This window comes from Peromyscus maniculatus, chromosome 3, assembly GCF_049852395.1.
Source record: "Peromyscus maniculatus bairdii isolate BWxNUB_F1_BW_parent chromosome 3, HU_Pman_BW_mat_3.1, whole genome shotgun sequence".
NCBI lineage: Eukaryota > Metazoa > Chordata > Mammalia > Rodentia > Cricetidae > Peromyscus > Peromyscus maniculatus.
The window spans coordinates 135613211-135639871 of NC_134854.1; the positions used below are offsets into that span (position 1 = coordinate 135613211).

The 26661-nt window shown below is 49.9% G+C and overlaps 2 protein-coding genes and 1 pseudogene across 2 annotated transcripts; 1 reads left to right on the forward strand and 2 right to left on the reverse strand.

Annotated features, from left to right (window-relative positions):
• Positions 1-213: 213 nt before the first annotated feature.
• Rpusd3 (RNA pseudouridine synthase D3) lies at positions 214-4285 on the reverse strand. The gene is made up of 9 exons (XM_006997819.4): positions 4129-4285; positions 3717-3856; positions 3037-3081; positions 2848-2947; positions 2084-2191; positions 1921-2005; positions 1609-1732; positions 1146-1285; positions 214-588 (listed from the first exon to the last, which is right to left on the reverse strand). Exons 1-9 carry the CDS (start codon positions 4251-4253, stop codon positions 289-291), a joined length of 1167 nt encoding a protein of 388 aa, XP_006997881.2. The 5' UTR covers positions 4254-4285; the 3' UTR covers positions 214-288.
• A 6176-nt stretch (positions 4286-10461) lies between these two features.
• LOC107400218 (small ribosomal subunit protein uS19 pseudogene) lies at positions 10462-10893 on the forward strand (annotated as a pseudogene).
• A 1483-nt stretch (positions 10894-12376) lies between these two features.
• Positions 12377-25334, reverse strand: Cidec (cell death inducing DFFA like effector c). The gene is made up of 6 exons (XM_006997820.4): positions 25204-25334; positions 24897-24974; positions 23274-23427; positions 18687-18845; positions 18414-18604; positions 12377-13436 (listed from the first exon to the last, which is right to left on the reverse strand). The coding sequence occupies exons 1-6, from the start codon at positions 25206-25208 to the stop codon at positions 13274-13276; spliced, it is 750 nt and encodes a 249-aa protein (XP_006997882.2). The 5' UTR covers positions 25209-25334; the 3' UTR covers positions 12377-13273.
• Between the last annotated feature and the right edge of the window lie 1327 nt (positions 25335-26661).

Below are 26661 nucleotides of genomic sequence, written 5' to 3' on the forward strand. Positions count from 1 at the left end.
TCCTCCCAGTACTTGGGAGGCAGAGGCAGGTGAATCTCTGAGCTCCAGTCCAGCCAGGGCTACATGGAGAGGCCCAGTCTCAAAAACAAACCAACCTCCTCCTGGCCAGGAGTATGGCAGACGCCACCTCCAGACCTGGCCACTGTTCGCTTGAGCAGAGGGCACCGTCCCTGGTAAACATTTGCTTTCCTCAGAAGATCCTCAAAAGCAGGCTTGTGAGGTAGGACTTTTATTATTTTAAGTCCAGAGAGAAGTCACCTGCCCAGCGCTGCCCAGCAAGCAAGTGGCCTAAGGAGATTTGATCTTAGGACCTTGACTGTGCTCGGCACCAACCCCACTGTCCCTGAGCTGGGTCACGGCCCTTCCTCTTCCGTCTTCCAGTTGGGGGTCAAGCACTGCCTGATGGGAGAGCCGTAGGCACCGCAGGGACCGAGAGAAGTAGGAGGGCAGGGGTGCCAGAAGTTCCCTGGGCGGGTCCCTGGATCTGGGGCCCGGGAGGAGGAGGCGGTGCAGGTGCAGGTGCAGGGGCATCTGGGCCACCTGGGAAGGACGCAGGTGGAGGCGTCTGAGGAGAGCTTCATCCAGGACCTGGGGTGGGAAGACGGCAGCCCATCCGAGTTCCAGCCAGAGGAGCACCCAGCCCTGATGGACCTCCCTGGTCTGCAACTGCAGAAATTTTCACTACAGGCAGACCGCGTCTTCTCTCCGCACAGAGCGAAATTACATTTCAGCTGCTTTTGTGTTCAGTGAAGCCATGTGATTAAGCCTCTGGCCACTGGGATGTGAGGAGAAGCCTCGATTCACAAAAACTTCCAGTCTCCTCTTCCGGCCAGAAAGTCATAGCCCTTGTCTCCAAGTGGAGAGCCAGGCCCACTCCTACTGCATGCCCATTCTCTAACTTAACTTGAAGAAATGATACACAAACCCGCTCCAAAGGATGGTGGACTTCGGGGCTGTTAGAGGTCAGCAACCACCCCCCCCACACACACACACACCCCCGACGAACTCATGAACAGAAGGAAGCCTGAGGGAGTATGACACTTGCCCAGCCACACGGCACCACAGGGGCACAGGTGGCCCCAAAGGCCAAGCCAACCCCTCTAACCCTCCAAACATGGAGTAAGCATATGGGCCTGAGGACCTACCTGTGTCTGGGGCTTGGTGGTCTCGGCTGGCCACAGAAAGCGCTGGCCCAGGACGGTGCCCACTCGAGCAGCATAGGTATGGTCCCCAAGCACTGGGCAGAGCTGTAGGGCCATGTGCACCTGCAGCTGACTGGGGAACACTGAAAGATGGGTGGGAGGCGGTTGTTCTTCCTGACCATGAAGGACTGTTCCCATCTGCAGAGCCTGTGGATCTGCGAGGCGACCTCCGCCTCCACAGAGAGGCTCATGAGCAGGTCAGCACAGGGACAGCTGACAACCCACCCAGCCTGGGGATAACAATGTGTGCTGGCTGCTAGGCTGTGGGTGTGCACCTAAACCCCGCTGCCTCCCGCTGAGCCCACTCACACCCCCTTGGGGTCCACCAGACGCTCTCTGGATGTTGCCGAGCACCGTCTTCCGCACAGGCTTTATACCTCCCCAGCAGGGTACTGTTCAGACCCACCTGTCAGTGGCTGCAGCTGGACCAGGGCACAGCCACAGCCTGTGGCCATCACATGGAAATGGCTGAGGGTCCTCTTGACACCTTCTAGGATGGCCTTTCGAGATGGCGATGTCACCGGGACTGCCTAGGGTGCCGGTCAAGAATGACTTAGCACACGTCTAGGAGCCCCACTGAGCACCCCTGCTGCCAGCTGACTTAGGACAGGGCCTCTTGCCTGTTAGGGGACAGGGGAACTAGCCACCCCATGTGCACAGTACAGACTCCTCTGTAAGGCAAAACCTGAAAGGACTCCTCTGGTGGCCTCTGACTCACAAGATCAACGCCATCCATGCGTTCCAGCTTCAGAGCCACGTGGACGGTCCCCTCAGAAGGCTCAGGGATGCCATCAGTGATGGCACTGAGAAAGGGAAAGGAAGTCTCAGAGCAGCTGGCGGGGACCTTCCCTCGGCCCTGGGGGTCACCCCGCACCTCTCACCAGTAGGTGGCTGTGGGTCTCCGGGTTCTCCTTGAGTGGACGAAGAACTTCTGCAAGTGGCTAGCTGTCTGGGGACAGCTGGAGAGGAGCACAAGTCCAGAGGCCTCCCTGGAAGAAGGGGACAAGTCACATAAAGCCTCCTGGTCATAAAAAGGAGGGCCAGCATTCAGCACCCACATGGTGGGTCACAACTGTAATTATAGTTCCAGGAGACCTGATGCCCACTCCTGACCTCTGGGGGCACCAGGCATGCACCGAGGTGCACGCACATACACTCAGGCTAAACACACATTAAAAACAAATCTTGGGTCTTTTTAAAGGAGACCCTCAAGGGGCCGGAGAGATGGCTCAGCAGTTAAGAGCACTAGCTGCTCTTCCAGAGGACCCGGGTTCAATTCCTAGCATCCACATGGTAGCTCACAACTGTTAACTCCAGTTCCAGGGGGTCTGAGACCCTCACATAGACATACATGCAGGTAAAGCACCAATGCACATTAAAAAAAAGTATATATATAAAAAAAAAAAGGAGACACACACACACACCTCCCCAAAGGATCACCAGCTTAAAGCCCAACAGCAATGCCAGGGTTATAGTGCAGACCTCCTGAAAAGGCCAGGCCTTTTCTCTGGCCCCCAGAGAACTCAGAGCCAAACGCCCTAAGAGTTATTACCAATGCCCGAGTGTCTACCACGTGCCAGGCACCTGAACAGGGCTTTGATATACAATGGGTGTAAAAGAAATGCTCACCACACTCATCACTTACTTTCCAGGCGCTCGCACAACCTGGAGCTCCCGGTGCCCGAGCCCCAGGGCCTGGCTCAGCTGTGGCAGTACAGAAACTAACGTCAGCTCCCCAGGTCTCCCTGAGAATTAAGGGGAGAGGGCAAGTTGCCAGAGCACCATCCAACCATCTCCTCCCCGCCAGCCTCTCCCTCCTCGTCCCTGCCCATACCTGTCACGGGCAGACCCTGTGGCTTGTTCAGTGTCACCAGAGGTCCTGGAAGATTCCATAGATGTCAGCAAAAGCAGGGCAGCCTGTGTGCATGCAGCCTTGGGGGTCAAACTGAACTTCCTGCTCTCTGCACCCCAGGGCCTTTGCACTTGCTGTTCTGGGCTTTCGTTCACATTGGCTCCAACATAGCTCGATATAATGTGTGCTCAAACAGGTTGGCCTCACACTCGCTATATAGCTAAGCCTGGTCTTGAACTCCCGATCCTCCTTGCCTCTAACTCCCAAGTTCTGGAATTACATGTGTGGTCACCAGTCCCAGAAACAGCAGAGACTCCTTATTTCTCACATCAGAACGCTTGATCTCTCAAGGCAGGAGCGATATTTATCCCAGTACTGTGTACTCTCCTCATTGTTACATGAACTGAGAGGGTCAGATCAACTCTTATTCCTAAAGGCACACAGCATGCTGCTTACAGACAGACCCCAGTTCTAACTAATCCCAAAGCTTGTTCTGACAGGAAACTAACTTCTGCTACTGCCGGTCGGTGTGAAGGTTTCCTATGCCTGACCCCACGATGCTGAGGCTAGGAGAGGGAAATGTGACCGCTGGCCGGGCTCTTGCAGCTACAGGGGTCTGACTCCAGGGGGTGAGAGGCTCAGGAGCAGCAGGCTCCCCTCACCTTTCTGATCCACCACAGCTGCCCTCAGGACTTCAGCCAGCTCCTCCGGGCCGAGGTTCTCTGTCCGCAGAAGCCCCGGGAAGGGCTCGTCCTCCACTGGGTTCTTGCGCTTGCTAGAACCTTGAGGTTGAGGCCGACGTCTGAAAAAAATGACAGAAACCGGTACCTCCTCTGCCCATCCTGCCCAGTGCAGCCTTTTCTTACAAAAGCCTCAGAACTCCCGGGCTCAGCTGACAGTTGAGGCCCACATGCCCTCCCAAGATTACAGAAGAGGCATCAGACGCTCAGAGCGCCAAGGATGTCGGTCGGGTCTCACAACACAGCTGGGATTAGAACCCATGTCCGGATCTGAATGCCGAACGTCCCCTTGTCCTAGCCTCCTGCCTACACGGAAGTGGCGTGTTAGAATCACCGGGCCTCGGTGCCGAAGTCTGCATCTCTCCGCCGTGCGCCAACCTTCAGCCCGGGACGCCAGGTCCCAGAGACCCAACTCCAAACACGCCAGGAACCCATCACCGGAGCAAAGCACGGACGCATGCGTGTCCACGGGACTGCCCACCACGTGCACCCTCCATGCGCCGATTGGTCAGACAGGCTGTCAATCAGAACACCGAGCAGGCGGAGCTCCGAGGAGGGAAGGAAAAGTGCCACTTGGGGTTCAGCTTTGGGAAAAACTGAGGCACGAGGCGGGGATGTTTACTCGCGGTAGGGGACGTGTCTCGGACTAGAAAGAGGCGAGCTTGCAGATTGTCGTTTCAGTTCTCGGGACCCTTAATCTGAAAACCTCCCTTGTAAAGCAGAGGGAGAAAGGACACCTGCATGGAAACTGTCTGCGACATAAAATGTCCCAAGACTGTGGCTGAGGTGGTAGAGAGATTTTCGAGGATGCGCGAGTTCCTGGGTTCGATCCCCGAGCACCACACGAAGACCAAGATCACAGATCCAGACTGGGTTGGAGACCAACAGAGGAAGGCGGGTTACTGAGGTCGAGGCCAGCGTGTTTCAGGACAGCCAGGGCTACACAGAGACAGAGGAAGGGAGGGAGGGACAAAGATAGGGTTGCACGATGGTGATTAACTTTTTGAAACAGACATGTTTGGCGTTTCCTGGAATAGGCTGTAAAGACCCACTTGTAGTTAGGCTTACGGGTGAGGCATCGCCCAACCCTTGAGAAACAGAGGTTGAATTATAAACAGGAACGAACCGAGTTTGTCTTTACTTTAAGATGGCTTTTAAGCCTACGATCGAGACTGGCTCTTCCTGTCTCAAAAACATCACTCATAGGCATAAAATAAAACAAGCTGGAGAGATGGGTCAGTGGTTAAGTCGCTTGCTGTTTCCAGGACCCACATCCTTAGACTCACAATTTCCTGTAACACCTGTCCAGTAACCCCTGTTCAAAGGGATCCAATTCACACACAAACAGACATGTATATATATACATATATATGTGTGTGGTGTGTGTATATGTATATATATGTGTGTGTGTGTATATATATATACAATTAACAATAAAATACAGACTGGGCCTTTAATCCCAGCACTGGTCTACATAGTGTGTTGCAGGACAACCAGAGCTACATGACCCTGAAACAACAACAAAAGAAATAAAATACAAAAAAGTAACAATATGCACATAATAAAAATAATGAAATAATATAATTGAAAATAATAAAACTAGTATCTTTTTTGAAAAAACAGTGGGGCATGGTGGCACATATCTTTAATCCCATCACTTACTAAACTACATCCCCAGGCCTGAAAGGGATTTGCTGAAAGGATTCTAGCACTAAACTGTTGCTTCTGGCAGAGGAATCAGAGGGATGCAATAATCCCTGTCTCTTCCTCTGTTTAGAGCAGTAGTTCTCAACCTGCTAGTCACGACCCCTTGGGGGGAAGGGAAGCAAATGGTCCTTTCACAGGGGCTTCCTAAGACCATCAAAAAATACAGATATTTACACTAAGTTCATAGCTGGGGCGGGGGGGGGGGGGCCGCGGGCGGACTGGAGAGATGGCTCAGAGGTTAAGAGCACCAACTGCTCTTCCAGAAGTCCTGAGTTCAATTCCCAGCACCCACATAGTAGCTCACAACCATCTGTAATGAGATCTGGCGCCCTCTTCTGTGTACATAATAAATAAATCTTAAAAAAAAAAAAAAAAAAGAAAAAAAAAGATTCACTAGGGAGGCAGAGCCAGGTGGATCATTGTGAGTTCGAGGCCAGCCTGGACTACCAAGTGAGTTCCAGGAAAGGCACAAAGCTACACAGAGAAACCCTGTCTCGAAAAAACAAAACAAAAACAAAAAAAACAAAACAAACAAACAAACAAACAAAAAGATTCATAGCTTGGCCTTTAATCCCAGCACTTGGGAGGTAGAGCCAAGTAGATCTCTGTGAGTTCGAGGCCAGCCTGGGCTACAAAGTGAGATCCAGCCAGAGCTATTATACAGGTAAACCCTGTCTTCAAAAACCAAAAAAAAAAAAAAAAAAAAAAAAGATTATGAAGGGAGTTGCTTCCATGATGGTATTGACAGCTTTCTAAGAAGGAGAGGAGAGAAAAAGAGATGTCTCAGCATGGGACAGCTTCTCCATATTGGGGTGCAACCAAAAGGCCCCTGCATGTGCTAAGTAGGTATTGGCTCCATGCTCTTGGACTCTGTAGCCTCAAGAACCATGACCCAGATCAAACTCTGTGTGTGTGTGTGTGTGTGTGTGTGTGTGTGTGATTTGCTTTATTTTTGTTTATGTGTAAGTGCCTGTGTGTCTGTGTAAGTGTATACTACATGTGTTGCAGGTGCCCTGAGAGGCCAGAAAAGGGCATCAGATCCTCCAGGGCTGGAGTTTCAGGCAGTTGTGAGTTTGCATGTGGGGCTGGGAACTGAACTCAGGTTCTCTGCAAGAGCAGCCAGTGCTCTCAACCACTGAGCCGTCTCTCCAGCACCATAGATGTAAACATACTAATTATCAACTGTCCCAGTTGTGTGTGTGTTTTTTTTCAGTCCTGCAGGTGGCTCCAGAGCCCTACTCTGGCCAGGCAAGACCTCTCTCACCGAGCTGCACCCTCATCTGGTTTCAGGTGTTTTGTAATAGCAAGAGAAAACAGACGAATGCAGAGGGAGCGATGAAGGACCTTGACTGAGAGAAGGAATACCTAGGGGCTGGAGAGATGGCTCAGAGGTTAAGAGCACTGAGTGTTCTTCCAGAGGTCCTGAGTTCAATTCCCAGCACCTACATGGTGGCTCACAACCATCTGTAATGAGATCTGGTGCCCTCTTCTGATATGTAGGTATACGTGTGGACAGGACAGGACACTGTATACATAATAAATAAATACATCTTTGAGAGAAAGAAAGAAAGAAAGAAAGAAAGAAAGAAAGAAAGAAAGAAAGAAAGAAAGAAAGAAAGAAAGAGAGAGAGAAAGAAAAAGAGAAAGAGAGAGAGAAAGAAAGAAAACCTAGGGGCTGGAGAGATGGCTCAGAGGTTAAGAGCACTGCTTCTTCTTCCAAAGGTCCTGAGTTCAATTCCCAGCAACCACATGGTGGCTCACAACCATCTGTAATGAGATCTGGTGCCCTCTTCTGGCCTGCAGGTGTGTGTGCAGACAGAACACATAATAAATAAATAAATCTTTAAAAAAAAAAAAGAAGAACAAGAAAACCTAGCCTACCAGCACAGCACATGGCAGGGTGGGTTTATGAGGAAGCTTCCAGGAACAACTGGAACCTAAGAACTCTGACCTAATGAATGTGTGAACGATTCAGAATTTGGATGGGCTCTTGGGAGGTGATGGAACTGTGGAAGGTGGGGCCTGCTTGGAGAAGTAGGTCGTTTGTTGTGGGTGGCTCTTCTTGGAGGCTGTGTCTTACTTTGGCTCCTTTCTGTTTAGGTTCTATCAACTTCCGGCCTCCAATGCTGTGAGCTGCTCTGCTACCGCCTCCTCACCCAATAGATTGCAGCCTCTATTAAGACAGAGCTTACTGTGTAGTCCCGGCTGGCCTGGAACTCACAGAGATCTGCCTCCTCTGCCTCTTCTTCAGTGCTGGGATAAAAGGTGTGGGCCGCCGCCGCCACCACCACCACCACCACCACCACCACCACCACCACCACCCGGCTCAGAGGACAACTCTGAGTCAGTTCTTTCCTATAACATGGATTCTGGGGAACCAAACTCCAGTCATCAGGTTTGGCAGCAAACACCTTTACCTGATAAGCTCTGTGGCCAGACCCTGTATGATTAATCTTTTTATTTATTTATTTTAAATTTTCTTTTCGCAAGTGTTTTGTCTGCATACATGCAGGCATGTGATGTGCGAGCTTGAGGCCGGAGGCCAGAAGAGGGCATCAGATCCTCTGGAGCTGGAGTTATAGGTGGTTGTGAGCCACTGTGTGGGTGCTGGGGAAGGAACCCAGTTCTCTGGAAGAACCAGTGCCTTTCATTACTGAGCCGCCTCTCCAGCCCCCTGCATGATTCATCTTAGAAGTTTTGGTTCTGTCTTTTTGTTTTTGTTTTTTGAAACAGAGTCATACTACATAGCCCCAACTGACCTGGAACATGCTATGTAGACCAGGCTGGCCTCAAATGTGGCAATCCTCCAGCCTCTGCTTCCTGAGTGCTGGGATTACAAGCATATCCCTAAGTCTGTTATGTTTTTAAACATCTATTTTTGAGGGGGCATTAGTGATGCTGTTGTACATTTGTAGAGATCAAAGGGCAGCTTGTGGGGATCCAGTGTCTCCTTTCACCGTGTGGGTTCTAGGGACTGAACTCAGGTTGTCAGGCCTGACAGCAAGCACAGTTATCAACTACAACACCTTGCTGGCCCTCAATCCATGATTTATTGTTGGCCCAGGAATATAACTCTGTGGTAGTAGTGTGCTTGCCTAGTATGTATGAGATTCTTGACTCAAAAAAAAGTCATAGATTTTTTTTTTTAAACCAACTTTTTGTTTTGTTTTGGTTTGTGTTTTTTGAGACAGGGTTTCTCTCTGTAGCTTTGAAGCCTGTCCTGGAACTCACTCTGTAGACCAGGCTGGCCTCAAACTCACAGAGATCCACCTGTCTCTGCCTCCTGAGTGCTGGGATTAAAGGCGTGCATGCGCCGCCGCCGCCGCCGCCGCCGCCGCCGCCGCCGCCGCCGCCGCCATCCCCCCCCCCCCTCCCCGGCTAAAAACCAACTTTTAAAGAATATATCTGGGCATGGTGGCACAGGGCATTAATGCTAGCACTCGAAAGGTAGAGACAGGCAGAGCTCCTGTGAATCTGAGGCCAGCCTGGTCTATGAGTTCCAAGACAGCCGGGACAACAGGACTGTGTTATATGCCCAACGCAGGAGGGACTGGGGACAAACTTGGCAAAAAAGCAAGCAAGTGGCTTCACCTTGTCTGGCTTCTCCTGGAGTGTGCGACTGCTCTGTTGTCGACAGGCGGTATTCCTGAAGCCTTCCGGGAGGTCTCCTCTGCATCTCCAAAGCAGCTTGGGCAAGGACCCAGGACAGATTAGGCAAAGTGCACGCCATAATCCTAGCACTGGAGAGGTGGAGGCTGAAGAATCAGTTCCCAGTCATCCTTGGCTACATAAAGTCTGAGGCCAGCCTGAGCTACGTGTAACTGTCTAAAATATATGTAAGGGTCAGTGAGATGGCTCCACCAGTAAGGGGGATTGAAACCAAGTCTGACAGACTGAGTCTGATCCCCAGAATCCACGTGGAGGGAGGAGAGAACCAACTCCTCAAGTTATCCCTTAACCTTTGTGCTATGGCATGTGCATGCCAATACATATCAAAAACAAAACAAAACAAGACAAAAACAAAATATGTGTTTGGGTTTTTTTGTGTGTGTGTATGTATGTATGTATGTATGTATGTATGTATGTATATATGTATTTGTGTGAAAATAGAAGGGGGAAAAAGGAAGAAAGACAGGGAGAGAGACAGAGACAGAGACAGAGAGAGACTAGCTAAAGGCTGGTTCATGGCCCACTCAGCTAAGCAGACGTCTCCTCCACCGACAGTGTCTAGCCCCAGGAAAGGCCATTTCCCTGCTTGGACCAGCGCCCGGCCCTCCAGAGGCTATAGTTCCTTTACTCTTGGTCTCCCTCCCTGCCCCATGGCAGGCTGCCCTCTCTGGTTCCCTTCCCACAGACAGCTACCTTCATTCCAGTGAGCCCTGAGCTCCTGGAAGAAGAGGAGGAGCCAAACTTTGCCCGGGCTCAGGGCTCAGTGCCAGGTGGCAGCCACAGTCAACTGCTGAACTTGTGAAACTCGACCCCAAGAGAAGAGGCCTGGGACAAACACCAGCTTGCATCAGCCCCCTCTGGCTCAGTTACCACTTTGCAGCAGGTGTGGACAGGCGGGCGCTTCAGCAATGGGAAACAGGACTGATGCAAACCAGGCCTCCAGAAGGCCAAGCCCTGGAACCAGCCTGTACTGAGCCAGCCACAACTATAACTGTGTGAGGGCCCAGAATAGAAAGTGCACTTGACCTGCCCTTGGCTGCTCTTCTCACACTTGGCTCCAGGCATGGGGCAGCTGCCAGCAATGACTTTCCAGACAAGCCTGAGTAGCTTGGCCCTTTGCTTTAGTGTTTTCTAAATCCAAATAAGCTTTATAGGGAGGATTGTGAAATTATGTTAGCTTTGGATCTGAGAGCCAGGCTGAAGCCTGACTTCCTACAGGCCTAGTCTTTTCCGCTTAGGTCGGTTACCCATCACTAAAAACTGGGGGCTCCCTTTCTGAGCAGCCACCAAGATGGCTGAAGTGGAGCAGAAGAAAAAGTGGACTGTTTGCAAGTTCACCTACTGCAGCGTGGACCTGGACCAATGGCTGGACAGTTGATAAACAGCTGACGCAGCCGTACAGCACCCCGGAGATGGCACCTTCACCGTGGCCTGTGGCGGAAGAAGTACTTGATACTCAAGCGTCTGAGAAAGGCCAAGAAGGAGGTGCCACCCTTGGAGAAGACCCACCTGAAGGACATGATCATTCTCCCTGAGATGGTAGGGAGCATGGTAGGTGTGTAAAACCACAAGACCTTCAACCAGGTGGAAATCCAACCAGAGACGATCCGCCACTACCCGGGCGAGTTCTCCATCACCCACAAGTCTGTGAAGCACAGCCAGCCTGGTACTGGTGCCACCCACTCCTCCAGCTTCATCCCCCTCAAGTAGCTGTGGCCAAAAAAGACTCATGTTTTTAAAAAAAAATGGGGCTCAACTCTGAGAAGACCTGACTCCTCCTCCTCCTCCTCCTCCTCCTCCTCCTCCTCCTCCTCCTCCTCCTCCTCCTCCTCCGAGCTCTCTGGTTTGTTTTTGCAGTGCTGGGGTCCCTGTGCTAGGCTAGAAACCTGCCTTGCAGTCCTGAGGGTGGAGGTGCAGAGACAGGGCACTGTGTGCAAGCTGGCACAGGCGTTGATAAATCACCCTGTAGACGGACTAGGACCTTCAACCTGAACACAAGAAAGCTTATTATAAAATACAACAGTCAGGAATCAAGAGTGTTCTGAGCCACCTTACAGGCAAATTTCACTCAGAAATGGACACATACAAGGATTACACGGTCTGCCTAAATATCAAATGTGGCAATTCTCAAAAACCAACTGCAGATTTTTATTTTAACATGTATTTATTTGTTGCATCTCAAACATTAAAAAGGAACAGAGCTGGGATGTCGCTCAGTTGGTAGAGCATTTGCCTAGCAATCTGTTAGCCCTGGGTTCTGGGTTCAATCCCCAGTGCCATGTAAGTTGGACATGGTGATTCACACCTGTAATGCTAGCACTTAGGAGGAGGAAGCAAAAGGATCAGAAGTTCAAGGTCCTCTTCCACTACATAACAAATTTGGAGCCAGCCTGGGCTACAAGAGACTCTATATCTAGAAGAACAAACAGGGCCACTGATACAGCTCATCACATAAAAGCTTAATTGCTGTGTAAGCCTGACAACCTGAGTTCAGTCCCTGGAGTCCAGAGTGGAACAAAAGAGGTCCTCTGACCTCCACACCAGCACCATGGTACTGGTATACCAGCATACACACACACACACACACACACACACACACACACACACACACACACACGCACATACACACACACACACACACACACACACACGCACATACACACACACACAAACACACACCACATACACACACACATACATATACACACATACATAATACACACACACATACACACACACCCCACATACACACACACCACATACATACATATACACACATACATAATACACACACACACCACATACACACATACACACATATACACACATACATAATACATACACACACCACATACACACATACATACATATACACACATACATAATACACACACACATACACACACACCCCACATACACACATACATACATATACATACATAATACACACATACACACACACACACCCCACATACATACACACCTCATACACACATACATATACACACATACATAATACACACACACCACATACACACACACCACATACATACATATACATACATATATAATACATACACACACACACACACACACACACACACACACACACGCACACGCGCACACGCACGCACCAATAATGATAAGTGCTCTCTCCTGTGCTTGTTGTTGACAAATGGTTTCACACAAAGAACACAAAGATGAGGTATCAGCACAAATAATTTACTTCAGACTCTAATACCATACATTAGTGGGGACTGAGAACAAGAGGAGGAATTGTGTGACTGTCCTGGGGACATAAACTCTATCCATTTGGCACAGGAAGGGCACCGATGACAGACAAAGCCACGATTCATTCCAAGTCCAGCTTGGTGAACCGGTGAGTTTACTAGTTACTTTCAGGAGGGACCTGGGTGACTCCAAATCATCTACATTACTCCAAAGTCCCTCCCTCACACAGGTGAGGGCCCCCCAAAATCTGCATCAATGCCATCCTGGCTTTAGTTAACCTACTACCTCTTATACGCTCTAGCATCCCCCAAGATCATGGACAGCTGGGGGGCTGGAGGGAGGAATGACTAGGATTTCAGGAGAGAGGCCCCCTGATCCCCCCTCCTTTTCTTCTACTACAAAGTGTTAACTCTTTCCACACCATAACCATAGGCCTCGCTGTCACTGCGGGGTTCTTCTTGTGGTCTTTGGTGGCGTCAAAGTATTCTGGAGGTCACCACAGCAGTGTCTGCTGTATGGTGAGCATGGTCCAGGGCAGGGCGGGAGGGGACAGCAGAAAGGGAGTGGCACATAGCTGTGGCATGTGAAGCCAGAGTGGCAGACTTTGTGCCACAGCCTGCCAGGGACAAGTGCTTGTCCCCTAAAGCTACCTGCGACAGGAAGGCAGGAACTGGGCCCGGCCAGGAAGTTCTCCTGTGACGAGCCCACCCCAGGGCTCCAGCCCTTCCTGCGGTTTCCTTGGTGCTGTGTTGTGAGAGAGGTGCAGGTGGGTGAGAAGCTCTCCAGCTGCCAGGCTTGTGGGTGCTTCTAAGCAGAGTGCAGGGTCCCCAGTCACATCCTTGGCTGGGGAAGGCCTCTGGGGACTTAGGTCTTCACTGAAGCATCTTCAGACAGGCGGGGAGGAGGGAGGTGGTCTTGGCCTTGGAAGCCTCTTCTTCCTCAGTGGCATCCAGGAACTGCTGCATGTAACTGGAGGTGCCAAGCAGCATGTGGCCTGTGGCCTGCATGCTAAAGAGGGCCCAGCGGAGCATTTCTCTGGGAGACAGACAGCAAGGCATGCAGGTCAGATCTAGAGAACACTCGCCACCCTATCTCCCCAACTGTTTTCTCCATTTTTCTATGCTGGACCAAAACAGCTGGCTTCAAGTTAGACTTCTTTCTCTTTCTTTTTCTTTATTTATTTGTTTATCTATTTATTTTTGGTTTTTCAAGACAAGGTTTCTCTGTGTCGTTTGATGCCTGTCCTAGAGCTCACTCTATAGCCCAGGCTGGGATTAAAGGCGTGCGCCACCACAGCACTATTATATTCGAAGGACTGGAAATGAAGCTAATTTAGCAGAGTGCTTGCCTTTCATGAACAAAGCCCTGGGTTTGATCCCCAGCACCGCAAACCCGGTTTGGTAATACAGGACTGTAAACTTAGGACTCCCAGTACTACTGAGGCAGAAGCAGGTGGGCCAGAAGTTCAAAGTCATCCTTGGCTACATAGCAAGTGTGAGGCTAGGCTGGGACACATGAGACCATGTCTCAAAAAACAAAAACAAAAACAACAACAACAACAAAAAAGAACAAAAAAACCTTTAAACTGCTCTGGTTCTGAGGTTCTGAACTCCAGCTTCAAGACACGCAAAATGGGTTATGAGTTTGAAATAATGTGAAGCACTCAGCATGTGGTCTGATGTACAGAAAATGGGAAATGCAGCCAAGAGCAGCTGGCTGAATGCAAGTTCTCCCACAGCTATTTACGAGGGTTCGGTGAGGCTCACTAGGGGTTGCTGATCTGAGAAACACTCGTGCCTAAGTGTTAACCTTGTCTTCTCAGGGCCACCGAGATGGCTCAGTAAAGGTACTTGTGGCTGCCAACCCCAGTAATCTGAGTTCTATCTCAGGGACTCACATAGTGGAAGAGAACCGCCTCTCAAAATTTGTCCTCTGAGGGCCACACTCAGGCCATATGGAAGCTCTGGGCTAGTGAGCTCAGATACACATGGGGACACAGAGGGACACACACGGACACACACACACACACACACACACACACACACACACACACACACACAATAAAATAAATGTAATCTTTTAAAGAGAGACAACCTGTTGTCACATGCCATGGCAGGCATGTACTCACACACATACATATAAACACATTAAATATATAAATGTTTTAAAATTAACTTCTATTAACGTTTATTCAATATGTGGATTTAAGTTCTGGGTGGGTTCAAGGGGAGTAGATATACACTTAGAACCATAAGCAGAGCCTGGAGGTGGTGGTGGTGGTGGTGGTGGTGGTGGTGGTGGTGGTGGTGGTGGTGGTGGTGGTGGTGGTGGTGGTGGTGGTGCACGCCTTTAATCCCAGCACTTGGGAGGCAGAGCCAGGCAGATCTCTGTGAGTTCGAGGCCAGCCTGGGCTACAGAGTGAATTCCAGGAAAGACGCAAAGCTACACAGAGAAACCCTGTCTCAAAAACAACAACAACAAAAAAGAACCATAAGCAGCTCACATAAGGCATATTTGAGGCTGGAGAGGTGGCTTGGTGATTCAAAGCCGGGGCTGCTATAGTAGAGGACTCGGTAGGCTCCTGGCATCCATGACAGGGGCTCACAGCCACCTGTAACACCAGGGGATCAGACGCCTGTGGCCTCAGCAGGTATCCGTACTCCCATGCACAAACTCTCCCACAGACACACACACACAGTAAAAATAAAATATTTAAAAATTGAACTAAAAAAAAAAAAACTAGATGTGGTGCTCATCTTTAATCCCAGTGCTTGGGAGGCAGAGGCAGGGAGATCTCTGTGAGTTCAAGGCCAGCCTGGTCTACAAAGCAAATTCCAGGACAGCTACAATTACACAGTGATACCCTGTCTCAAAAAAGCGTGTGTGTGTGTGTGTGTGTGTGTGTGTGTGTGTGTGTGTGTGTGTGTGTGTCTGTGTATTTTAATTTATGGGCCGGGGTGATGTCTCAGTGGGTAAAATGCTCTCCATCCCGCCATGAGGACCTGAGAACCATGTAAACCTGGGTGTGGTCACCTGTGTCTGTAATCCCAGCGTTCCTCTTGTGATGGGACATAGAGACAAGGGACTTCCCTGAAGCTTTCAGGCCAGCAAGCCTGGCCTACACAGCAGAGAAACATCAAAGAAAGCCTGCTTCAAACAGTGTGGAAGAAGAGACCAACACCTTGGGCTGTCCTCTGACTTCCAAATGTATGCTGTGGCACGTGGGTGCCCACATGCTCACACATGTACAGACAAAGACGGACTGGGTGTGGTGGTGCACACTTTAATCCCAGCACTCAGGAGTCAGAGGCAGGTGGATCTCTGTGAGTTCAAGGCCAGCCTGGTCTACAGAGCAAGCTTCAGGGCAGCCAGGGCAACACAGAGAAATAAAAAAGAGAAATAAAGATATAAAGACTGAAAAAATATATTAGGGCTAGAAGTATAACTTAGTGGCATGTGTGCTTGTCTAGTGTGTATGAAGCCCCAGGTTTAATCCCCAGCATTGAAGCGTGTGTGTGTGTGTGTGTGTGTGTGTGTGTGTGTGTGTGTGTGTGTGTGTGTCTTTTGGTGGTACTAGGGAATTGGACACAGGGCCTTAGGCAAGTGCTCTACCATTAAACTACAGCCCTGGCTTTCTTTTCTTTTTTTTTTTTTTTTTCTTTTTTTTGGTTTTTCGAGACAGGGTTTCTCTGTGTAGCTTTGTGCCTTTCTTGGAACTCGCTTTGTAGACCAGGCTGGCCTCGAACTCACAGAGATTCCCCCTGGCTCTGCCTCCCGAGTGCTGGGATTAAAGGCGTGCGCCGCCGCCGCCGCCGCCGCCGCCGCCGCCGCCGCCGCCGCCGCCGCCGCCGCCACCACCACCCAGTCTCTCTCTTTTTTTTTTAAGTTTATTTATTTATTTTATGTAGATGTAGTACTCTATCTGCATGTATGACTTTATGCCAGGAGAGGGCATCAGATCCCATTAGAGATGGTTGCAAGCCACCATGTAGTTACTGGGAATTGAATCTGGGTCCTCTGGTAGAGCAGTCAATGATGCTCTTAACCTTTAGGCCATCTCTCCAGCCCACTCAGCTTTCTTTTTACTTTCTTATTTTTGAGACAACATCTCACTAAGTTGCCCAGGTTAGCCTTGAACTCACCCTGTAGCCTAGGCAAGCCTCTAACTTGCCATCCTCCTATCTCAACCTCCTGAGCAGCTGGGATTTTCAGGCCTGTGCCACCATGTATGGCTTTCCACAGATGTTTTCCTGCAGTGCCTTCCGAGTTACTTCTCACATCAGAGCACTGAGGCTGAGTCTAGCCAGCCAGTCTTCAAAAGGAGTGAAAATACGGCACGTTCTGCAAATGAGTGAACCTGGACAACAGGATTCTTTCGGGGAAAGCCAGCCATGACAGGACAAACATTGCCTGATCCCATTTCTATGAGGTGTCTCGGCTCCATCAACGGAGGAACAGAAAGTAGGGAAGAGGTCAGCAGGGTCTCAGGGGAGGACTGAGAACTGTTACTTCCTGAGCCCAGCTTCTGCTGTCTGTGCAAAGGTTTTGGAAACATAACGACGTTTACACAACATGGCCGGTTACTTCATGCTGCCGAGCCAGACACTTAAAGTCAGCACAACAGAAAAAGGCTGGATGTGCAGACTGTAGTACATTTGGGGGTGTGTGTGAGGTCTCATTGTATAGCCCTAGCTGACCAGAACTTGATATGTAGACCAGGCTAGCCTATAATTCAGAGAGATCTACCTGCCTCTGACTCCTGAATGCTGGCTGGGATTAAATGAGTTCGCTATCATACTTGACCCTTAGTACATTAAAAAAAAAAAATCACAGTAACAGCACTAAGTCATTCAGCTAACCACAGTTTGACATTACCTTTTATTTTTGTTTATTTGGTTTTTTGAGACAGGGTTTCCTCTGTGTAGCTTTGTGCCTTTCCTGGATCTCACTCTGTAGACCAGGCTGGCCTCGAACTCACAAAGATCTGCCTGCCTCTGCCTTCCAAGTGCTGGGATTAAAGGCTTGCGCCACCACCGCTGGGCCGGCATTACCTTTTAATTTCTCTGTTTTTTTTATTTCCCCAACCCCCAGACAGGATTTCTCTATATAACAGCTCTAGCTGTCCTGGAACTTGTTCTGTAGACCAGGATGGCCTTGAAGTCACAGAAACCCACCTGCCTCTGCTTCCCAAGTGCTGGGATCAAAGATGTTAGCCACTACCTTATTTTTATTTTTCATGTATAGGTAGGTATGTGTGGGAGGTGGGGATTATATATCTGAGTGCAGTGCCCAGAGAGGCCAGAAGAGGGCGACATATCCCTTGGAGCTACAGCTATGTGTGGTTGTGAGCTGGCTGCAGTTGGTACTGGGAACTGAACCTAGGTCCTCTGGATGAGTGGTACCCTTTTTTAGTTTTTGTTTTTGAGACAAGGTCTTATCTGGCCCCAGCTGTCCTTGAACTCCTAATTCTCTACCTCCAAAATACTGGAATTATAGTTACATTTTTCTTTTCTTTTTTTGGGTGGGTGGGTGGTTTTGAGACAGGGTTCCTGTCCTGGAACTCGCTCTGTAGACCAGGCTGGCTTCGAACTCACAGAGATCCTCCTGGCTCTACCTCCTGAGTGCTGGGATTAAAGGCGTGTGCCACCACTGCCCAGCTACATTTTCACTTATAAAAATACTAGCTGTGGAAATAGCTAAGGATATGAGTGTGTGCTTAGCATGTGTGTGGCCCTGGGTTCTATCTCCAGCACACAAAAGAAAGTTCACTGGGCATTAACTATGCAAAATTTACTTTTGGGGGTGAAAAAATGTACTTTTAATCTTAAATTCCCTTCTGTACACCTAATGTAAATCAAGTCACGTAGATAGGTCCCTTCCTCGATGTGGCTGTCATTCTCTGTTAGCCCAGTGCCGACCCAGCCCCTGAGAGAGTTCAGCCTCGGGCAGACAGCTAGGGCCTCTGCCTTCGCTTCTCTCCCACCCTGTCCCCAGCTGTCCCAATCCACTTACTTCACGATACGCTTGGCCCTGTAGCAGTGCAGGTCATAGGAAAGCGAGTATGTGTCGTAGAGGGTCGCCTTCACGTTCAGGCAGCCGATGAAGTCCTGAGGGTTCAGCTTGTATAGGTCGAAGGTCACCCGGGCCACGTCGATCTTCTTAGTGGGCTTCTGGGAAAGGGCTTGCTGGGGTCTCTTCTTGCGCTGCAGGAGGAGCCCGTGTGAGCCCGCCTCTGGGACTCCTCCCACGCTCTCAACACCCACCCCTACCCGGGGAGACTGTCACCTGTTCTGACGGGGGCTTCCACTTCTGCCCCTTCTGCAGGACCATGAATACAGTATCTCTTGCTAGGGCTTGGAAGTATTCTTCTGTCTCAACAACCGTGCCGTCTTCCTCCAGCACCAGGGAGAAGGGCTTGTCTTTAAGCTTCAAGATGTCCTGGACCTGGAAGAGAACTTTGGTGACATTTCTGCCATCCCTATGGAGCCACAGCGTTGAGGGGCGAGGTCCCCCATTAAAGCACCTCAGCTGCCATCCACACATGCAACGGACTGTTTCTGTGGGGGCCCCACTCAGGACCACGCACTTCCTAGTACCAATAAAAAGTGTCGTCTAATAACACAGAATGGGAGTGTGGTTTTATTTAGTGAGATATAAATTAAACACCATGAGCTTCACTTTTTGAGGGGGTCGGGGGCAATACTGGGAGTTGAATCTAAGGCCTCAGGCATGCTGAGCAAACTCTGCAACACTGATCTACACCCCCAGCCTTCTTTGTACTTTGTTTGGAGACAGGGTCTTCCTAAGTTGCTTAGGTTGACCTGGAACTCACTGTGTAGCACAGGCTGGCCTCCTGGTTAGATCTTCCTGCCTCAGGCTCCCAAGTAACTTGGGTTACAGGCCTATACCACCAGTCCAGTTGAACTTTACTTTGGTGGGGATGATGTTTTTGTTTTGTTTGTTTGTTTTGTTTTAAGACAAGGTCTTACTATGTCGCCCTGGCTGGCCTGGAACTTGCTATGCAAACCTGGCTGGCCTCAAACTCACAGAGACCCATCTGCCTCTGTTTCCCAAGTGTTGGGATTAAAGGCATATACCACCACACCCAGCCACTATTTTAAAATTTTATTTTTAATTATGGGTATATGCATGTATGTGGGTGGGACTGTACACCTGCCCACAGTGTCTATGTTATGCCCTGGAGCTAGAGTTACAGGCGATTGTGAGCAGCCCAGTGTGGGTGCTCGGAAATGAACCTGGGTCCTTTACAGGAGCAATGCATGATGCTCTTAACATCTAGGTGGTGACCTGTCTAGCCCAACCTGCACTATTTAAAAGAATACAGTTCAGTCAAGTTTGATGGATGGTGTACACTGGTAATCCTAGTATTCAGAAGGCAGAGACGGGGATTTCAGCAAGCTCAAGGCTAGCCTGGTCTGTACATAAACAGAGGCCAGCCAGGACTGCACACTGAGACTCTCTCTCTCCAGGCAAAGTAGGGAGAGTGGGGAGAAAGGAAGGAAAAAAGTATCCAATTCAATGTTGAGTTGAAGTCTGTCCCCCTGACTGAGTCTGGGGTAATTTGAACAACAATAAACAGTCTGTTTTTATCATTATATCCCATTAAAATATGACTGTCTGGTGTTCCAGGGTAGTGGTGCATGCCTTTAGTACCAGCACTTGGGGACAGAGGCAGGCAGATCTTTGAGTTCAAGGACAGCCAGGTCTACAGAGTGAGTTCCAGGAGGACAGCCAGGGCTACACAGAGAAATCCTGTCTCAAAAACACCCCCCAAAATATGATGTCTTTTTGGTATCAATAAATTAGTAAATTTAAAGCCTGAGGCAGAATTGTATGTTTGCTTGGTATAGAATACATCTTAGAAAACAGTTAATATAAGGAAAATAAAAAAAATTAAAGTTAAAAACAGCTAACACACTGAGAAAAATAAAAATATTACACAGGGAAGCCCAACTGTGCAAAACTATTCAGATAATCAAGTTAAATGAAACATGAGAATAAAAGGTATATATGTTTGTAAGCATAATTCTTTTAACGATTTATTTATTTATTATGTATACAGTGTTCTGTCTGCATATACACCTGCACGCCAGAAGAGGGCACCCAATCTCATTACGGATGGTTGAGAGCTACCATGTGGGTGCTGGGAATTGAACTCAGGACCTCTGGAAGAGCCACCAGTTCTCTTAACCTCTGAGCCATCTCTCCAGCCCCCAAGCATACTTCTTTATCTTCTTTCTTTCTGTGTTTATTTGTGGTGTGAGGGATTGAGCTGAGGTTTGTGCTAGGAAAAATATTCTTCTGACTAAGCTACATCCCCAGGTGTCAACTTAAAATATATATGATGTGTGTGTGTGTGTGTGTGTGTGTGTGTGTGTGTGTGTATAATATATATATATATTGGGTTTTGTTTTGTTTTTTTGAGACAGGGTTTCTCTGTGTAGCTTTTGGAGTCTGTTCTGGAACTTGCTCTGTAGACCAGGCTAGCCTCCAACTCACAGAGATCCTCCTGCCTCTGCCTCCCAAGTGCTGGGATTAAAGGCGTTCACCACAATTGCCCTGCCTCTTAAAAATATTTTTTAAGCATTTATTTTACATGTATTAGTGTTTTGTCTGCATGTATGTGTGCGCACTATATGCATTCAGAGCCCTTGGAAGCCAAAAGAGGGCATCGGATCCCCAGAAACCAGGCCATGTGAGAGCTGGGAACTGAGCCTCTGTCTTCTGGAAGTGCTTTTAACCACTGAGCCATGTCTCTAGCCCCAACAACTTATTTGGAATCTTGTTCCTGCCAAAGCTATATAGCATGAACGGAAGAAATGGTCTTTCAAAACTGAGGGACAGGGAATAAAATCACCGGCTCGCCACCTTCAAGAGCCAGCTGGAGGGCTCAGCAGGGAAGGGTGCGTGCAGTGCACACTTTAGCATTTGAGTTCAATGCCTGGAGGCCACAGCAGGAGAGAGCTGGCTCCCGAAAGTTGCCCTCTGACCTCCACATGTACCCTGTGACATGGGCATGCCAGTACCCCTACATCATACACTTGCAGTCGTAAATTTAAAATATCAAGTAAAACTGTCCAGATTTGGGGGACATCAGCAGTGCCCCAATGGGTCTCAAGCTGAGCTTTGCTGATGTTACATAGTTTTCTCACTCTGGTGGCTGAGGAGCCTTAAAGAGACGATCAGTGGATAATCATTACAAAAACTAAAATTTAAACACCTCCAAGGCTTTCTGTTGCTCTCTGAAATGAACTGTTACTTGGCAACCACATCTATATTCTCCCCTCCACACCTTTGTGCTGCCAGATGTGGAGTCAAAGTCCAGAAATCTCACCTCGAAGGTTAAGTCAGCAGACGTCTTCAAGCCCTGGTAGGAAGAGTCCCTTCTGACGGTATTGCAGAGATGGAGTCTCTCTGTTGCTCCCTGTATCCCCTGGCAACAGAACCCTGACTAGAAGTTTCTATAGTTCTACAACTCAAAGGCTCTCCTGAAGTACCCACTGAAAAGGAGAGCCCCCAGCCTGAGCCATGACCCAGTCTCTGGGGATGAGGATGAGGGGCGTGAAGTGTCGGAATTGGTTATAAGAACACCCTAAAGATGGAAGTGGTCCCCAGAACTCAGAGCAAAGAGGGGACCAGTCCTTTTGATTCAAGGTAGACTCAGCCACAGACCTCCCAGGAGACAACAAATCGACTCCTAGGAAGAACAGAGCTCACTCACAGGAATGAGATGGAACCTCCACCTCCAAGGTTAAGTCCGCTAAGCTCTCTGCCTGCTAAATTGACTCTGACACCTGAAAACCTAATCCAAATGTTTGGCTTGTGTGGGGCACCTGGGCCCACAGGGGCAGGGGTCCCAGCCCCATGCAGCTGATACGAATGGGCCAGAGAGGCCTGAGCCCACAGGACAGATAGAAGCAAAATTAGAAGAGGTTGTAGGAGGGGGCGGGGGAGAAAGGATGAGAACTGGGTCCTGCTCTTAGTACTTAGTGCTTCTGTTAGTACAGGAGCTGGCTGCCCTGGGTTTCCACTAATGGGAGCGTACTAATTTTCCAAACAAAGGCTTTTCCTGGAAGTTCCAGCCTGGGAGACACAAGCAGGGAGACTTGAGTGGGGGCGGTTAGGAGATGCAGACCAGAAGCACTGAAATCCTGTTTCCTCAATTTCTGAAACCTCTACAAGGTTGTTTTTATGTTGTTTAGCTTTATTGTGTGTATGTGTGTGTGTGGGGGGGGTGTTTAAGTCTGGGTCTTGTTATGCAGCCCTAACTGGGCAAGAACTCCCTATGTAGAGACCAGGCTGACCTCAAACTCGTGGTCCTCCGGCTTCTCCTCCGTGCACCGCCATACTCAGCCTTGGTTTTAATTTCTTTTGAGACATAGTCTTTGTATAGCTCAGAGTATCCTGGAACTCACTCAAGTAGCCCAGGCTGGCCTCAAACCTGAACTCTTCCAACCCCAGTCTCCAAAGTTCTGGACTCCCAGGAAGGAGCCACGGTGCCTGGCTCATTTCTCCAAGTGTAAGAGATGCTGACTGGGTAAAGGGATGGAAGGGCCTTTCAGCAAGAAAATAACCACCCACCCACTGTTAGTGTGTAAGATGGCGATGTCCTGCTCTCCTCCTGTCGCTTGATCATGTCACTTACCCACCACACACAGCTCCCCAGGCAGGCAATGCCAACCCTCCAGCTCTGACACCACAAAGAACCTTTCACCGCTTAAAAAACGTCCCGAGCACGCGCATGCGCACAGAATTCCAGCTCGGGGACCTGGAAGACTGAGGCAGCTGGCAGGGTCAACCCTCAGCCAAGGCCTGGAGAGAGTCTTTGCAGGGAACAGGCAGATGCCTTACCTTGCCCAGGAGGTCCTCCAGGCTGTGAGCCATGATGCCTTTGCGAACCTTCCGATCTGCCGTGCTAACTCGACAGGGCCTCGCCCTGGGGGCTTTCCGGCTGGGCTTAGACACCAGCTGTTGGGTGACCACGGCAGTGCTCACTGCCACATGCCTGCGGACACCAGTTTGAGCATCAGTTTGAACACCTGCCTGCAGCCACCAGGTCCACCCACACCTGTCTGCTGAGTTCACGCCTGACCCTTCCAACCCATCATGGCTGCTCCAGGTGGCCTTCACAGAGCCCGTCAGAAGATTCATCTCCGATTTGGGTGGGCAGGAAAATCAGCGGGGATCTTGCTTAAATCAGACCCACTTTCGTGCCTCTGAAAGGAGCCCAAGGGATTGCGTGTCTAACAAGTCCCCAGGCCGGGTCAGTGTGCCTTGGACCGGCCGCATTCCCCTGTGGCTGGCTCTGCTTTTATGGCCGTTTTCACCTTGCCTGTGAATTGGGGAGAAATGGAGGGGTGGGGGCAGCCTACTGAGTATTTGGGGGACTCTAAAGTACACAAAATAAAAAGAAAGGAGTGGAGGGAATCTGGGTCTGGGATTTTCCGGGCTCCAATTCAAAGTTTGTCTCTGCTATAGATTTGCTAGGGGACAGAATACCCAGCCAGTGACTCAGTTTCCTCATATTGACTTGGCATAATGGCCCCCACTTCCCAGAGTACAAATGAGGCTCCTGGGAGATCAGGAATGAAAGCACCCAGTGCCAAGTCTGGCCCTTTGTGCTCAGATGTGATGGGAACTGTGCAGTGGTGGCCGAGAGAGAGTAAGATGGGGACTTGTCCAGACCGCAAGATTGTGGGTACTACTCTAGGCCTCCTGAATCCGGTCTGTGGGGCTTTACTGTAGGAATTTGTTTGTTTTATTTTAATGGGTTCTTTGCTTATTTATTTTTGAGATAGCATCTCAATATGTAGCCCTGGAACTAACTTTTTCCCTCTCTTCTCTCTTCTCTTCTCTCTTCTCCTCTCCTCTCCTCTCTTCTTCTTCTTCTCTTCTCTTCTCTTCTCTTCTCTTCTCTTCTCTTCTCTTCTCTTCTCTTCTCTTCTCTCCTCTCCTCTCCTCTCCTCTCCTCTCCTCTCCTCTCCTCTCCTCTCCTCTCCTTTCTTCTTCTTCTTCTTCTTCTTCTTCTTCTTCTTCTTCTTCTTCTTCTTCTTCTTCTTCTTCTTTTCTCTCTCTCTCTCTCTCTCTCTCTCTCTCTCTCTCTCTCTCTCTCTCAACCTGGAACTTTCTATGCAAACCAGACTGTCCTCAAACTCACATGCCTCTGCTCCCCAAGTGCCAGGATTCAAACTGTGTGTCACCATGCCTGGCCATATCTGTGTTTCAGATAGAGATGACATGATTTTTTTTTTTTTAATCTTTTTTAGATAGGATGGCCTATGTAGCCCTGACTGACTTGGAACTTGCTGTATCCACTACAGGCTGGCCTTGAACTCACCAGGATCTGCCTGTCTCTGCCTCCTGAGTGCTAGCTAGGATTAAAAGCATGTACCACCACATCCAGCCCCTATATGGTTTTTATACCTAGTAAAGTTTTCAAAGTTCTAACAGATGGCTCCCCAGGTTCCCCCTTACCTGGACAGTGACTTGGGGTACAGAAGGCTGAGAGACTTCATGGCATAGTCCATCCTTGTCAGCTGGATTGTGTTGGACCTGGATCGGAGGCAGAAACCTACCTGGTTAGCGTGTGAAGGGAGGGAGTGGTCCCTCTCTCTCTCTTTCTTTCTTTGACCCAATGCATCCCACCCCCACATAACAGCCCTCCGCCCAGTCTCTCATCCTACCCCCCTCTCCCCAAACCCATACCGACTACAACTGGGACAGCGTCGACTACCCCCACCCCCCCCATTCCGCAGCTGCTCCCAGCCCCGGCACGACTCACTCCATGTTTCTCTGCCCCAAGCTCTGGCGACACTGAGCTGAGGAGCCCAGCTCAGGGCTGAAGAGGCCCTCACTGATTTGTTTCTGTCCCTGGGGACAGAGTCCACGTTGTGTTGGCAGGAGGTGAGTCACACCACCTCATGCTGTGAGAGACCTGAGAGTCACCTATTGTCCAGAAACTCCACAGGCAGCCAGACCTTGGAGAGCCTGCTCTAACCATGGACCCTTGAGCAATAAAGCCCTCCTGAGGCTTAGCGCCGGCCAAGAGAACGTGTTAAGGGCTGCCTGCCGAGGTTTGTGCTCACCAGTACCGTAGCTGTCACCCACACAGAGCCCTTGGCGCCATGACTGGTGTGACAGGGGAGCTGACTCAGCACTTCTATGGCACCTTAACTAATCTAGTTAGATAACGCCTCTGGTTCGTGACACCGAGTCCCCACGTCGGGCATCACAGCTCTGGCAGGTAGTACTGGGCTCAGGTGCCTCTGCTTTTTCTCCTGTATTGCTTTCTCTGGTTCTTGCCCGCTGAGCTGCAGATCCCCGCACAGGCAATCTCCTCTACCTGCAATGCTTGTCTCAAACTCAGAGCTCAGCAGAAGCCACTTAGAAGCCCCAGCTTCCCGCTGCTAGCTCAGGAAAGCCTTTTCTGGTTGCTCACAGAATGACCCCTCCGCCCTGCCCTTCTCTGTCCATTTCTGCTGTCCCTCCTGGGTCCCCGCTGTCCCTGTTTTCAGCCCTCATCACAGGGAGCTGAACACCAGGACTGGGCAGGCATGGAGAACTACCTCCTCGGTCAGGTAAAATCATCCTTCCCTTCTGATAACTCGGGCTCTCCCCAGGTCAGCCCGACAGAGCTGGAGTCCCCTCACCCCCACTTAATGCTGCCCAAGCACTCTTGTTTCAACCCTGTTTCTTATACCCCACCCCTCACATAGCTCCACCAAATCCACCACACCTGCTCTCTAGTAGCCAAATACCCCAGTTCCTCTCCTCCTCCCCCTCACCTCCTAGCCTCCTGGCAATCCCGCGTGGCCAGGCACAGCCCAGGCCTCCCTCCATTTTATGTCCATCTCCCGTGAAGCCACTCCCCTGGCCCCCAGCCCCAGCTGGGGAAAAGAGCAGAGGGAGTGAGCTTGAAACTCTCCCCCAGGGATTTCAAGCCAGACTCACTTCCAGAAAGCCCCGAAAGGGGGAAGAAGGCATGTTTCGAAAGCTCTGGAAGGAAGAGTTACTGCCCAGGACATGGTACCAGGCAAGAGGGCACAGAAAGCAACAGATGTGGGCTGTGGTCTGAGTTCCACCCCCCACAGGCTGCTTGTGCTCACATGAATGAGTTGCCTTCAGTCAGCCCTGGATTTTCCTCTCTGCATAAGGAATAACGCTCCTGTTGAAGCCACGTACAATGACTCAGAGCTGTTATCTCAGCACTTCATAGACTGAGGCATAAAGTGGGCCATGA